Source organism: Dreissena polymorpha, chromosome 16, assembly GCF_020536995.1.
Source record: "Dreissena polymorpha isolate Duluth1 chromosome 16, UMN_Dpol_1.0, whole genome shotgun sequence".
NCBI classification, from domain to species: domain Eukaryota; kingdom Metazoa; phylum Mollusca; class Bivalvia; order Myida; family Dreissenidae; genus Dreissena; species Dreissena polymorpha.
The window spans coordinates 21215459-21232143 of NC_068370.1; the positions used below are offsets into that span (position 1 = coordinate 21215459).

General features: G+C 36.0%; 1 protein-coding gene across 7 annotated transcripts in view; it reads right to left on the reverse strand.

Moving 5' to 3' along the window:
- The window catches only part of LOC127861575 (centrosome and spindle pole associated protein 1-like), a 152112-nt gene that overhangs the window by 58734 nt on the left and 76693 nt on the right, over positions 1-16685 (reverse strand). For 6 of the 7 annotated variants that reach the window (XM_052400180.1, XM_052400175.1, XM_052400178.1 and 3 more), the window contains exons 26-30: positions 16155-16280; positions 6804-6839; positions 4166-4330; positions 3679-3693; positions 845-889 (exon numbers count right to left, since the gene is read on the reverse strand). In XM_052400180.1, coding sequence (XP_052256140.1) covers positions 845-889; positions 3679-3693; positions 4166-4330; positions 6804-6839; positions 16155-16280 — 387 coding nt within the window. Of the gene's footprint in view, positions 1-844; positions 890-3678; positions 3694-4165; positions 4331-6803; positions 6840-9354; positions 9415-16154; positions 16281-16685 lie in introns of all 7 variants that reach the window. The other variant, XM_052400174.1, reaches the window with a different exon arrangement.

The following is a 16685-nucleotide window of genomic DNA, read 5'->3' on the forward strand; positions in this document are numbered from 1 at the left end:
AAGAGCACAGGGGTATACAAATTGTCTAAGACTTTACCTGGTGACCTAGTTTTTGACCCCAGATTGAAACTAAGCATATATATTGTCAAAATAAACATTCTCACCAAGTTTCATCATGCACGGTTAAGTCATAAATTTTGCCTCTAAAGAGGTAACAATATATTGTTAACACACACATTATGAAAAAATTACATTAAGATCAAGTCATAAATGTCATAAATGTTTTGTTAACAGGGGTAACAAGGTTCTTCTAAGGTTTGATGAATGCACATGACCCTGATTCCAACTCAGCTTCAATATTGACAAGTTTCATCAATATTTCATGGAAAATAATGAATCCAGATAGTTTATGAGCTTAATGTTGATGGCCTACAACACGCAATGAACAATTAATGATGACAGATGCTGGACAACGGACCACTAAGAATAGCTTACCATAAGCACTTCATGTTCAGGTCAGCACAACAAAAATCACGTTGCGAGAATGATTTCTATTTTCTAAAGAAGATAATGCTAAATCAAATTTAACAAAAAAAAACAAAATATTTTGTTAACAGCATTTTAATAACATTAATTTTACAGAATATTAAAGTAAGCTAAAACACCCCAAAAAACAGTAAAAAACACAAAACTACCTTTTAAAAAATCTTGAAAATTTATAATAAATGTATAAATGGATGACAACATGGGTCAGAAACTCAGATATAGTAAAGAACATATGAATGGCTAGTTTACAATTGCAATGATTGCAACAAACAGCAGCTATTGGTCAAAGCGCCAGCAATTTGAAAGCTCTAGATGATGTGTTAGCCACAGAGCACCAAATAATTCAGACAGTGTTTACCCGGACAAAGGGTTGGCAGATGGAACATCTAAAATATCCTGCCACCTGGAGCAAAGGAATAATTACTTCTGTTTAGGTAAACTAGCATGCAAAGTTGAAATCTTTTGGGTTTAGTTTTGAACTACTCTGCTCTTGCTGATAAACATTACATAAGGACATCTCCAATATAACAAGAGCTGTCATAGGACAGTGTGATTTACTTTTTCTTGTTCTTGTCAGAGTGAATCGGACTATTGACCTTCACCAATGCTACCCTAGGCAAACAAATATAAAGTTTTGGTACAATTTATCTATGCTTGCATCACAATAGTTAACAAGGGCTGTTTGTAAAACACGCATGCCCCCCAAATGGGCCGTCAGTAATAGTGGCTTCAGGTCACTGTGACCTTGACCTTTGACCTAGAGTACTGAAAATCAATAGGGGTCATCTGTCAGTCATGATCAATGTCACTATGAACTTTCCTGAACTCAGGCTTAAGCGTTCTTGAGTTACCATCTGGAAACCATTTTACTGCTTCGAGTCATTGTGACCTTGACCTTTGACCTAGTGACCTGAAAATCATTATGGGTCATCTGCCAGTCATGATCAATGTACCTATGAACTTTCATGATCCTAGGCTTAAGCATTATTGAGTTATCATCCGAAACCATTTTACTATTTCAAGTCATTGTGACCTTGACCTTTGACCTAGTGACCTGAAAATCAATAGGGGTCATCTGCCAGTCATGATCAATATACCTATGAAGTTTCATGATCCTAGGCATAAGCGTTCTTGAGTTATCATCCGGAAACCATTTTACTGTTTAGAGTCACTGCGACCTTGACCTTTGACCTAGTGACCTAAAAATCAATAGGGGTCATCTGCCAGTCATGATCAATGTACCTATGAAGTTTCATGACCCTAGGCATAAGCGTTCTTGACTTATCTTCCGGAAACCATTTTACTGTTTCGAGTCACTTTGACCTTGACCTTTGAACTAGTGATCTGAAAATCAATAGGGGTCATCTGCCAGTCATAATCAATGTACCTATGAAGTTTCATGATCATGGGCCTAAGCGTTAATAAGTTATCATCCGGAAACCATTTGGTGGATGGACCGACCAACATGTGCAAAACAATATACCCCCTCTTCTTCGAAGGGGGGCATAAAAATGTTCTCCAAATGACCTTGACCTTGATCATAGCTGCAACTCATAGACATAAGGAATCTACGAATGAAGTGTCAAAACAATTGCTCAATTTGTTTCCAACTTCTTGGGTAAAAACGATTATTAAATGACTCAGTGACCATAGCCTTGACATCTACAGGCCCCTCCAACAATCCCATGTAAGTGCTGGATATAAGATTTTTATGTATGCTTAAAAACTACAGCTTAATTTATTGAACTATTTTTGCTTTTAAAAGTAACAGTGACCTTCACCAAATCTGCAATTCCACATGAACTTTTGATAGAACTTTTCTATGTTGGTAGACAATACCTAAATTTATTCCGCACGTTTATCTCAATTTATTCCAGAGTTCTTATAACGAAGCCATTTTTTAATTTTGAGTAACAGTGACCTTGACCTCTACCTCATGCTTGATACATGCATATTAAAGGGACGGGTGTTAGGAATTAAAAAATATATGTTCATTACTATAGCTCTATTAATTCTAGAGTACTTGAGCAGAAAACAATTTTTCTGTATCTACTCAACAAGTCCTTGACGCCACACACTCCATATGCAATGTCAATTTAGGTCTGAAGATGAATTCATTTATGTATACAGTTTTAAAGTTGCATTACAATAAGTCAATTTGTTTGTGAGCATTTAAGCAAAAATCCATTTTACTATTTTATGTAAGAGTGATCTCCTTGGGATGTGTGTGTGTGTGGGGGGGGGGAGGCTCTTGATACAATGTATCTTCATATTAAGTTTGCAGCAAATCAATTTGAAAAGTTGTAACCTGTATAAACAGCATCTATGTAAAAACTCAAAGAGTGAAAAATCTCTTAATTTTGACATTATACTATAGGTACTAGGAGGTCATTTTAACGGGATTTTATTATGCTTCAATGATATCCCTAAAGCCATTCCTGAGAAAACAGCTTAACAAATTTAACCTGTCTCTGAAGTATTTATGCAAATTATTTCTTTAAAACAGGACTTATTTTGACAAATTTCCATTTAAGAGTAACCAGACTTTTCTTATGGGGTCCTTTAAATATGGGAAATAAATATGTTTAGCTTTAAGGAAATCCCAAGACACTCCTAAAAATGAGCTGACCATATACTAGTACTTCAACCTGCACAGATACAGAGGGGATAATCATGTGATGGCCAGGATGGCGTTGTCAATGCCGAGACAGGTTTTTTTCACTGTTTGAACTATCACATGATTACCCCCTTTCATGTATATGAAAATGTGTATATGAAACTACCCATAATTTGGACAACTTTCAATTACCACACTTTTCCAATGGGGTCATTTGAATACGGCTAATACATCTGTATCAGTTTGAATGAAATCCCTCTAACCATTCCAAACCAGAAAATAGCTAACCAGAAAACTTTAACCTAGCTTGGACCCCAATGCCAGATTAAGTAAAATAGTTTGCCTGTTTCTTCAAAAAGTCAAGCCAAAAACACTTGACCCCAACACCTAAAATTTAACTTAATGTTTCGTTTTTGTCCATTTGAAATCACTCTTTTAAACTTTAAAGACATATGAATTCAAAATGTCTATCTTTGTTAAAAATGTGTAAGTAAGAAAACAATCCACATAAATATACTAGAACTAAGCATGAGTTGCACAACATTCTTACACTGTTCCGAAGCAATCCAACTTACCTTGAAAACTCATTCCTTGAGAATTCAATATTCAATTAAAGATTATTCAACAAAACAGGTCTCGTTAACAAAACAAACAAGAAACATAATAAAACTGACATGCTTTACAGTGAAATGTGAACTTTCAAGTGCGTATTACGGGAGGTTTACGACAGGATATGATTACCGTTTGTTAGATGCTCCGACATCAATGCTGAAGTCAAGAGGCTCATGTGTGTATTATGGGCATAGAACTTACGTCCAAACTGACATTAGTTTATCATTAAATTGATATACCTTAACATACATATACAATGTATAAATAGATATATAAATCTCTCTATATATATATTACATTTAAAATTCTGTATATGCAGGAAACATTCTTAGTACAGTACTCAGAAAAAAAATAATGGGCACAGATGCTGAAAGGGCCAGCTGGCTTTCCTAGGGATGATTATTGTCACAACGCTCTAAACTGTTATGACACAGACTGCTGGATACTTACGAGGGTTGGTACAGAAGTCCCGGGGGTGGGGCCGCGGTGCCCACCGGACGTCGTGACTCCAGCAAGCTGATAAAGCCAGGGTCTAGTGAGAGTGGATTCTCACGCTCGCGTCTACGACCTCTGTCACGCCCACCACCTCCCAGGTCTAGTCTTAGATCATCTCCACTGAGGAAACAGGAATGTCTTATCAGTATATATACTGACAGTAGCACTTTACTTTAACTACAACATGTCTTGAATATTAAAATGTTATGGGCAAAATGTTGGTTTTGCAAAGCCTTAAATCTTTATAAAAAGGCAAAACAAAACGTGATTATTTAAAAATAAATAAACAAACAAAAAACCAATACAATTGCAAGACAAACCAATAATATCTTACAGAAATGTGAAACAATAAATGCACAACATTTTGAACAAATGTTAACACAAATTTAAGTTATGAAATTCTTACCAGTTTTCAAGAGTATTATCATGTTCTCAATATTATTATAATACATTTAACACTATATGTTAATAACATAGCAGATTGTATCATATATTATTAGTATTATTATTTTTCATACTTTAAAGCAAAAGCAACACATTGACGCTTGTAAGTAATACTAATATACATGTATTCTAGAGTTGTTGATAAGGAGTGTGGTGCAAACATGTTACAATTTCTAAATAATCAAAAAAAATATATACATGATATATTTATACAATATAGAAGCATCATTAGGAATTACCGATATGTATATAAAACAATATGTGCCCCAACAATGACAGAGACAGAAATGTTCTACTATTTCTAAGACAACACAGTTTTTATTAATAGTGTTTAAAGACATAAGCATTGATCATGTTATAATTAAGAACATATATAATGATAGATCATTGTACAAAAAAATGTTGTTTTTTTAGAAAAATTGTTGATCATTTACACAAGTCGGGAATGAAGGATATTTTGTATGAATTCCTGTCTGATGGTTTCTGTAGAATTGTTCATTTGATGGTTTCTGTAAATTATTCATTGTATTTCTGTCCTATCAGGGTGGTCAGTATTCCTGGGTTAACTGGTTAAATAGCACCAGTGCACATACTTATGAAAGTAACTGAGTATGGCTGTAGACATGATTACATGACCAACCAACCCACAAGATATTTGTCATGGCCTGACATTGAAGCTGCAACTCTGCGTAGGTAGTTCAGGGCTCTACCTTTCTAGGTAAAGAAAAGGATCTAATCCTACCCCTACATGGACTGTAGGACAAGAACAACATTTACAAAAGGAATTTGAAGATTCTGTTTAACCCTTTACCACTTAGATACGTATTTTGATGCATTTGTAGTCCCATAAAAAGTTTTATTTTATTTAAGACCTTTCTTACTAGATTCAAATTTTAAAGGCTTCATTTCCAACCCTTAGATACTGATGAGCAGCAAACAACTTAAAACCTGAACAGACTGCGATCGAGTTACATGTTCTCGCAGGCTGTTCTGGTTTTATGCTGTTTGCACATAGCCATTTTTACTTTGCTTCTCAGTGGGAAAGGGTTAATATAAATTGGACTCTCAAATTGTTGTATGAAATCTCATTTCATCTTCTATATGCAATTTAATTTCAGACCATATGTGATTGTGTTCACATTTTTATCTTTTTAAATTAAGATGTCATTATTTATAGCATTACTTCATACTAATTTCTTAAGATATTGTCAAAGGGCTTTAGATATCTTTGCATGATAGTTATAACCAATTAAACATTTTTGTTTATACAAAAGAAATGACAAAACATGATTGATTTAAAGAAAGACCTTGAAAGGCAGGGTTGAAATTCACATTTTCACCATTATAATTATCTATAATCTACCAGTTTAAAGAATTACAAAACTTGAACATAAGGACTGTCCCAGAATATTTATTATAGCTAGAGATTCAGATCTATTAATATTGGCTAATTTTCTGGAATTTCTTAGTTCATAGTTTATATTTTTACACCAAATGCGAAATGGTTGATGATATTTCAGTTAACATTTTCTAACAATCATGAGCCCAGTAACAGACCTATGTACTTTGTCTACCATATTCTGTGACAGCCCTCAAATATGTAAAGTTAGATCCCTTTGAAAGAAACACTTCACTTGTTTAAAACCTTGGCTTAGAATCGGAAATGATGTTATACAACAATATAAATGACCTATTAAAAATACTGATTTAAGATGTTACGTATTTTAAATTATTTTTGGGTAATTGTTTGTGTTTTAAGAGGATACCAATTGCTTCAAACGCCAGAATCATTGATTATGACTTTGTCTCTGATAAATGTTTATGAAATATACAATGACCAAGTACTGAGCTTAGGACACCAAATAAAGTAAATCTGCAAGGGAATCTTATAGCACAGTATTGATCAAATTTGAAACAATTTCTTTCATACAAACATACAAAGTGCCTTTCAAAATTTACATTTGTTTTTAAACAAACAAACAATGTGTTGAGTGTGTAACTATTGCATCCAATACAAAAATGTAAAGCTGCGGTAAAACAATTACACGCACAAGGCTTGAAATACATGAGAAAGTGAGTGTTTCTTGTTTCCTCAAAAGTAGAGACCCAAAGCACCATAATTTCTGAGAGGCCAAGAGGGAAAACTTACAAGTCAGGATTGCTTTGAGGGGTCCCTCTGCCTTCTCTACAATGGAAAATGGCCCCTGTGCTAGACGGTACCTGAACGGATTTTTACTTGAAATTGAAAAAAATTCATATGGATGCCCCTACAATACATCTTTTTCTCAAAACTCCACAATAGTTGAAAAATTCTTAATTAAAATAGATGTCGTCACACAAGTTAACACGCTGGTTTATATGTTTGTAAAATTTTGAGCTGCGTACAGTACAAGTTAGAAAAGAGGGCTGACAGCCATAAGGCGATCCCCAGAGACCTCGAGGAACTTACCTGTTCAGAGCACCTGGGTTTCAAAGGAGACATATAAGGAAATCTGCCCAAAAGAAGTTTAAAATTGTCAAAACAACCAAAAATAATTTCATACTCACTTCTCACATTTTTTAATGTTCTGAGCAAGTTTCACGACAAGAGGGTTGAAAATTAGACCTGCTGAGTTTTTTACTTTAGCCACATCTCACTAGTCTGAGAAATTATAGTATATTGCCATCAAATATCTGGAGTAAGATTCATGATTGCAGCAAAAAAAGGTGACTTATTCACAAGCTTTTATAAAATTCGACCCTGTTAACTATTTATAGTACCACACAACCCAGTTGTAAACTCACATGAGATATAATTGAGGCAAATAATCTAACCAGGTTTCATAAAGATTTGCAAAAGAATATTGCATCCAGAATGTCTACAAGCTTTTTCTTGATTTTGACCTATTGACCTAGTTTTATACCCTACACATCCCAGTTTCAAACTAAGCTGATTTGTTATTTGGATGAACTTTCTGACCCAATTTCATATATGCTTAGTTGTCAGACATGCAAAAGTTATTAGTTACATAACTTGTTTGAACATATTAGACAAAGCATCCAATAATTTAACAGCAAGTTTTTTTGGTGAGTCACATCAATTGTGCCTAGAGACAATAAAACTGTTATTCTATTCATCAAAGCATGCTTTTCAAAAGCAACATCAGACAAGCTGTTTTGTTTATCATTAAAAAAACTAAGAGGAGCTATAAAATTGTTGAACTGGCTCTGACACAATCAAGTCCATATTACTCAAATTTGACTAATAATATGACATTATTAGAAACATCTTGATATGATATACAAACACTTGTTCTTAGACAAACATAGATTACACCAAGTTTTCCTATGTGGAGATTTTAAAGTCTACTTAAACATGGATTACAATCACACATTTTGCATGAGAAGACATCAACTTGTTTAGAGACACCATTTTCAAATTTGTACTGATATTCAAATTTGTTAGATCATGTTAAGATGGACATTATCATGGTCAAACTAATTAATTTACAGTGTAAAATAAAACAAGATGTGTTTGTGAAACACAATGTCCCCCTATATGACGTTTGACCTTGAAGGATGGCCTTGACCTTGACCCTTCACAACTCAAAATGTGCAGCTCCTTCAGATACACATGCATTTCAAGTATAAAATTGCTAGCTTCAATATTGCAGAAGTGACATTACATGAGCAATTTTGACCCATATATTTGACCTTGAAGGATGACCTTGACCTTTCACCACTCAAAATGTGCAGCTCCATGAGATACACATGCATGCCAAATATCAAGTTGCTATCTTCAATATTGCAAAAGTATTCATAAAATAAGCGATTTGGGCCACATATATTTGACCTCTGACCTTGAAGGATGACCTTGACCTTGACCTTTTACCACTCAAAATGTGCAGCTCCATGAGATACACATGCATGTCAAATATCAAGTTGCTATCTTAAATATTGCAAAAGTATTCATAAAATAAGCGATTTGGGCCACATTTATTTGACCTCTGACCTTGAAGGATGACCTTGACCTTTCAAAATGTGCAGCTCCATGAGATACACATGCATGTCAAATATGAAGTTGCTATCTTCAATATTGCAAAAGAATTCATAAAATGAGTGATTTTGGCCACATATATTTGACCTCTGACCTTGAAGGATGACCTTGACCTTTCACCACTCAAAATATGCAGCTTCATGAGATACACATGCATGCCAAATATGAAGTTGCTATCTTAAATATAGCAAAAGTTATTGCAAAATGTTAAAGTTGGCACAAACCAACCAACAGACCAACCAACCAACCAACAGACCAACCAACAGACAGGGCAAAAACAATATGTCCCCCACTACTATAGTGGGGGACATAAGCAAACCAACCAGCAGACCAACCAACCAACCAACAGACCAACCAACAGACAGGGCAAAAACAATATGTCCCCCACTACTATAGTGGGGGACATAAAAAGTTTTTTTGATCATGGTCTGCGCTGAAAACGAGATAATTTATATTTTCTTGATTAATTTTATGACACCTTAACAAATATCATACAGACTGCCACGTACAAAATCACACAATCAAATGATTGAAAAGCAATTACAATCAATAAATAGAAATTAATAAACCTCAACCCTGACCAATAGAAAAGACCTCATGCTGGATTATTGATACCCATTAGCAGCAAATCTGATTTGCCTATTCTGTATTGCATGAACATTACCTGTCTCCATTGGTCAATATGCCTCTAAGAGGTGGGGCACTTCCTACAGACTCAATCTCTCTGTAAAAGGGGCCAATAACAAACTAGCAAGCGTGTCTAAGTAAAAATGTTTAAGTGACATCCAGAACAGCATTTTGGTTCCTTTTTTTTTTATATATAAATAAATAATTTTGCAAATATATTTTATGTTGTATTTTAAGGAAAAGGACTAACATGATTAATTATACTAAAGCTTTGTCACAGACGTGACAAATACCCCCACATGCCGCATTGACACATAATATTTTGCATGTCGTCTTCACAAAAAACAGGGGACACTATGCTCAATTTTTAAAACGCACTAAGTAACCCCTTAACCTAGTTTTTGACCCAGAAAGGCCCATGTTCTAACTTGACCTTAAGATCATCTCCATAAAACTTCTGACCAAGTTTGGAGAAGATCGGATGTAAACTACTTGAATTAGAGAGCGGACACCATGCTGAATGTTAAAAAACGCACTAAGTGACCCCGTGACCTAGTTTAAGGCCCGGAATGGCCCATGTTCAAACTTGTCCTAGAGATCATTTAGATAAAACTTGTGACCAAGTTTGGTGAGGATTGGATGAAAACTACTTGAATTAGAGAGCGGACAACATGGTGAGGTTTAAAACGCACTAAGAAACCCCGTGACCTAGTTTTTGACCAGGCATGACCCATATTCAAACTTGACCTAGACATCATCTAGATACAACTTCTGACCAAGTTTGGTGAAGATTGGATGAAAACTACTTGAATTAGAGAGCGGACAACATTGTGATGTTTAAAACGCACTAAGTGACCCCGTGACCTTGTTTTTGACCCGGCATGACCCATATTCAAACATGCACTCGACATTATCAAGATACAACTTTTGACCAATTTTGGTGAAGATTGGATAAAAACTACTTGAATTAGAGTGCGGACAACATGGTGAGGTTTTAAACACACTAAGTGACCCTGTGACCTAGTTTTTGACCCAGCATGGCCCATGTTCCAACTTGACCTACACATCATCTAGTTACAACTTCTGACCAAGTGTGGTGAAGAGCGGATTTAAACTACTTGAAATAGAGAGCGGACACCATGCTCAATGTGTAAATTGTACTAAGTGACCCTGTGACCTAGTTTTTGATCTGGCATGGCCCATGTTCGAACTTGGCCTTCAGATCATCTAGATAAAACTTCTGACCAAGTTTGGTGAAGATCGGATGAAAACTACTTGAATAAGAGAGGACACAATGCTGAATGTTAAAAAAAGCACTAAGTGACCCCGTGACCTAGTTTTTGACCCGGCAAGGCCCATGATCAAACTTGGCCTTAAGATCATCTAGATCAACTTCTGACCAAGTTTGGTGAAGATCGGATGAAAACTACTTGAATTAGAGAGCGGACTACATGCTGAATGTTTAAAACGCACTAAGTGACCCCGTGACCTAGTTTTTGACCCGACAAGGCCCATGTTCGCACTTCACCTAGACATCATGTATATACAACTTTTGACCAAGTTTGGTATAGATCGGATGAAAACTACTTGAATTAGTGAGCCAACACTTAAAACGGAACGACAGACCGACCGACCGACAAGTTCACTCCTATATACCCCCCTAAACTTCGTTTGTGGGGGTATAAATATCTTATTTACAGCTTTAGGATTATACACTATGAGCTCATTATTGAAGTACTTAATTTAAAAACACACACTATTGTTTGTATTTTTGGATAGTTATCTGGTACACTGTTGCATTCATGTATAAACCATTGTCACATTATCCTGGTAATAATGATTGTGTCCTTTAATATCACTGCCCTTATGTAAGACAGCCAAAATGCAGTTCTTGGATTTCACATAAAATGAAAAAATAAAAAGTACATTTTAATGTACAAAAGTAACACCAGCAACAAGACTGCAAAACATTTTTAGTCTACTAGGCGGATTAATTGACCAAGGAAAACAAATGTTAAATTAACATAGTCCTTTTTATTTAAAAAAACACACACTTAAAATCAAAACAAAGATGGAATTATTTTGCAGTCATGATGCCAGTTCAATAGTGCAATATAGACACAAGAACAAGTTAAAACAAGCAGGTGTTCAATTGGTCACTAACTGCATATTTACAGTGTGCAAAATAAAATTATTGTAATCACAAGAAAGGTCCAATTTCCCAAAATTAAACCAAACATACATGTAAACAAACAATAATTACATTCCTATCTCAGAAAAAATACTTCTACAAAGACATGTACAATATTTTTTAAATAATTAATATATTTATTAACTAATTATATTCACAAGGCATGTAACTGCTTTTTAAAAAGAATCTAAATTCATAATTTTCGTTTTAAAATGAAATCAAATCACTATCACATTCAAGTTAATAGGCAACAAAGATGGATGTTTAAAAAAAAAAAATAGAGCCTTTTCACAGACGTGACGAATACCCCCACATGCCGCATTGACACATTATATTTTGCATGTCGTCTTCACAAAAAACAGAGGACACCATGCTCAATTTTTAAACGCACTAAGTGACCCATTGACCTAGTTTTTGACCCAGAAAGGTCCATGTTCTAACTTGGCCTTAAGATCATTTCCATAAAACTTCTGACCAAGTTTGGTGAAGATCTTGCTGAATGTTAAAAAAAGCACTAAGTGACCCCATGACCTAGTTTTAGGCCCGGAATGGCCCATGTTCAAACTTGTCCTAGAGATCATTAAGATAAAACTTGTGACCAAGTTTGGTGAGGATTGGATGAAAACTACTTGAATTAGAGAGCGGACAACATGGTGAGGTTTAAAATGCACTAAGATACCCCGTGACCTTATTTTTGACCCGGCATGACACATATTGAAACTTTAACTAGACATCATCTAGATACAACTTTTGACCAAGTTTGGTGAAGATTGGATGAAAACTACTTGAATTAGAGAGCGGACAACATTGTGATGTTTAGAAGCACTAAGTGACCGCGTGACCTTGTTTTTGACCTGGCATGACCCATATTCAAACTTGACCTAGACATCATCTAGATACAACTTCTGACCAATTTTGGTGAAGATTGGATAAAAACTACTTGAATTAGAGAGCGGACAACATGGTGAGGTTTAAAACACACTAAGTGACCTCATGACCTAGTTTTGACCCGGCATGGCCCATGTTCGAACTTGTCCTACACATCATCTAGTTACAACTTCTGACCAAGTGTGGTGAAGATCGGATTTAAACTACTTGAAATAGAGAGCGGACACTATGCCCAATGTGTAAAACATACTAAGTGACCCCGTGACCTAGTTTTTGATCCGGCAAGGCCCATGTTCTAACTTGGCCTTAAGATCATCTAGATACAACTTCTGACCAAGTTTGGTGAAGATCGGATGAAAACTACTTGAATTAGAGAGCGGACAACATGCTGAATGTTTAAAACGCACTAAGTGACCCCGTGACCTAGTTTTTGACCCGGCAAGGCCCATGTTCGAACTTGGCCTTAAGATCATCTAAATACAACTTCTGACCAAGTTTGGTGAAGATCGGATGAAAACTACTTGAATTAGAGAACGGACAACATGCTGAATGTTTAAAAAGCACTAAGTGACCCCGTGACCTAGTTTTTGACCCGACAAGGCCCATGTTTGAACTTGGCCTAGACATCATGTAGATACAAATTCTGACCAAGTTTGGTGAAGATCCGATGAAAACTACTTGAATTAGAGAGCGGACACTTAATACGGACCGACAGACAGACAGACCAACCGACCGACAAGTTCACTCCTATAAACCCCTAAACTTCGTTTGTGGGGGTATAATGAGACAATAAATAGTTCTAGCTATCACATCAAATTTTACTAGAATTGGCAAAATAAACTTTTAGGCACAAAGCAGCAAAATCAATTTGCCAAGACATGAAAGTAAATGGACCAATCTTATTTCATAGTTAATATACAAGATAAAGAAACAATGTGCATGGTTATTTTATTTGTTAAAAATGAACCATATCACAAACAGAACATATAGAACAAAATAGGCAAAATTGCAACAATCATGGTATTTTCATTGAGACACTTTCCTACATAGCAATTCAGACTATCACTTGTTGTAGAGCAATGACTAGTATGTCTTTTTTTCAATAATCCAAAAACGTATAGGAAAATAATAACATCTAAAGCTTTACATATAGTTTTGTTTGATTTTCTTTACACAGCAAAAAAAAATTAACTTATCAATATGGTTCACAAACATCTGGGTTTCCACTGATGTTCAACATGTTTGAAACATCTTTACAACTGTTGTTGTTGAAGTTTGATGAAAAGTTTGAAGTTTATGCCCATTTGCAAAAAAAACACCAACATCAACAAATATTTCAAATTTGTGCTTACTTTTGTATCAATAAACATATCTAATTTGAAAACAAGAAACCGTCGGAGACGGGTGATGCTCCCCCCAAAAAATTTTTGTCCCAATATTGCACTATATATTCAGATAAAAGGAAACGTCTTGAGGGCACAGTAGTTGTGGGGGGGGGGGGACAAGAATTTTGTTATAGAAAATTTCAAAGGGCCATAACTCTGTGAAAAATCATCCGACCAGAACCCGCTGATAATATGCACATCTCCTCTTGGTAGTGATATGCACATCTCCTCTTGGTAGTGAAGTTTCCCATAAAGTTTCATTGAATTCCGGTCATTAGTTGCTGAGAAATAGCCCGGACAAAAATTGTGCACGGACGGACAGAAAGACACACACACGCAGGGAAAGACGAAGCGGTAACTATATGCTCCCCCAAAAATAAATTTTGGGGGAGCATAAAAAGTGGAGAAGGCTTTGTAAACATGAAGTTCAAAGCCTATTGAAAACAAAATATACAACAGAAAACAAGCGGGCCTGAAAGGCCCAAAGTCGCTCACCTGAGATAACAAGATATTATTGGGACAAATCTTCTGACCAAGTTTCATGAAGACCGCCCCTTGGAAGCCATGTTTTTCAAGCAAACATAATTATTTTCGAACTCATCCAAGATATCATTGAGACCAATCTTCTGACCAAATTTCATGAAGATTGGACAATTAATGTGGCCTCTAGAGTGTTAACAAGGTTTTACTATAGCCATATAAGGAAAAATGCCCCGCCCCCTGGCGGCCATGTTTTTCAACCAAAGGGCATCATTTTATAACTCTTCTAAGATATTATTGGGATGAATCTTCTGACCAAGTTTCATGAAGATCGGACAATAAATGTGGCCTCTAGAGTGTTAACAAAGTTTTACTATAACCATATAAGGAAAAATGCCCCGCCCCTTGACAGCCATGTTTTTCAAGCAAAGGTTACCATTGTCAAACTCATCCAAGATAATTTTGGGACAAATCTTCTGACCAAGTTTCATGAAGATCGGAAAATAAATGTGGCCTCTAGAGTGTTAACAAGGTTTTACTATAGCCATATTAGGAAAAATACCCCGCCCCCTGGTGGCCATGTTTTTCAACCAACCGGCATCATTTTCGAACTCTTCCAAGATATTTTTTGAATGAATCTTCTGACCAAGTTTCATGGAGATTGGACAATAAATGTGGCCTCTAGAGTGTTAACAAGATTTTACTATAGCAATATATAGCCATATAAGGAAAATGCCCCGCCCCTTGGCAGCCATGTTTTTCAAGCAAAGGTTACCATTTTTGAACTCATCCAAGATATCATTGAAAAAAATCTTCTGAGCAAGTTTCATGAAGATCAGAAAATAAATATGGACTCTAGAGTGTTAACAAGGTTTTACTATAGCCATATAAGGAAAAATGCCTCGCCCTCTGGCAGCCATGTTTTTCAACCAACGGCATCATTTTCAAACATGTCAAAGATATTATTGGGATAAATCTTCTGACCAAGTTTCATGAAGATCAGACAATAAATGCGGCCTCTAGAATGTTAACAATATTTTATTATAGCCATATAGCCATATAAGGACAAATGCCCCGCCCCTTGGCAGCCATGTTTTTCAAGCAAACGTAACCATTTGCGAACTTAACCGTCATATCCAGAAAACACATGTTCTGACCAAATTTTAGAAGATTGGACCAAAAATGTGACTTCTAGAGTGTTCACATGTTTTCATACATATAGAGAAAACTGCCCCGCCCCCTGGCAGCCATGTTTTTTCACCGATCTGGACCATTTTCGAACTCGTCCGAGATATCAATGAAACCAATGTTTCCAACAAGTTTCATGATGATTGGGCAAAAATTGTGACTTCTAGAGTGTTCACAAGGTTTCTCTGTAGCCGATATAAGGAATACTGCCCCGCCCCCTGGCGGCCATGTTTTTCAACGGACCGGAACCATTTTTTAACTCAACCAACATATCATTTAGACAAACATTTTGACATAGTTACATGAAGTTTTGGCATCAAATGTGTTCACAAGGTTGTTTTTTTTTTACCTAGTGACCAAGTTTTTGACCCAGCATGACCCAGTTTCGAACTCAGTCGAGGTATCAATGGGATAAACGTTCTGACCAAGTTTCATGAAGATCGGACAATAAATGTGGCCTCTAGAGCGTTCACAAGGCAAAATGTTGACAACGGACGACCCACGACGGACAAAAGGCGATCACAAAAGCTCACCATGAGCACGTTGTGCTCAGGTTAGCTAAAAACATATTGCAGACTTCCTTAACATAAAAACAAGATTTCACCAATAACATCATAGAAAACCCATGAAATGTCCTACAATGATAATGTGTAACTAACGGGCAAGCATTAGGCTTACAGCTCTAGCATTAGCCACTGCGAGTACCTGCCAAGTCCCAGACTGCCCCACCCCCCCAGAGCCAGTCCTGCCTGACTGACGGGGTGGGACGGACCCTGCCGGGATGTATACACCCCACCCCACGAGGGACGCCCTAGGGCATCATATTCCTGACTGTAACAGGGGCCACACAAAACACTCAGTAGGTAGGTTGTTGTATTCATAATAGAATGACATGCTTGTTAACAAGGTCCATATCCACCAATCTTGTTAAGACTTCAAACTAAGAATAAAGTATCCTTGTTCAGTAAAATTGTTCAGTTCTAATAACATGTTAAATTTAATTCTTACTTGGTTTTCAATCTGACTTATTTTCTTTGAACAAACATTTATGTTATATTTGCAAGTATCGTCTTTATCCTAATAAACTCTCCTGGGAGCTATACAAACCACATTGGGCAAGTTTATTTTAATAACCGTACATTTATAAAAGACTCCCTGTTTGTTTATCTAGAATACAGGACCCTATTGTTTTTCAGGCAGTAATGGCTGTTGTCAACATACCAAAATAGCTAAACA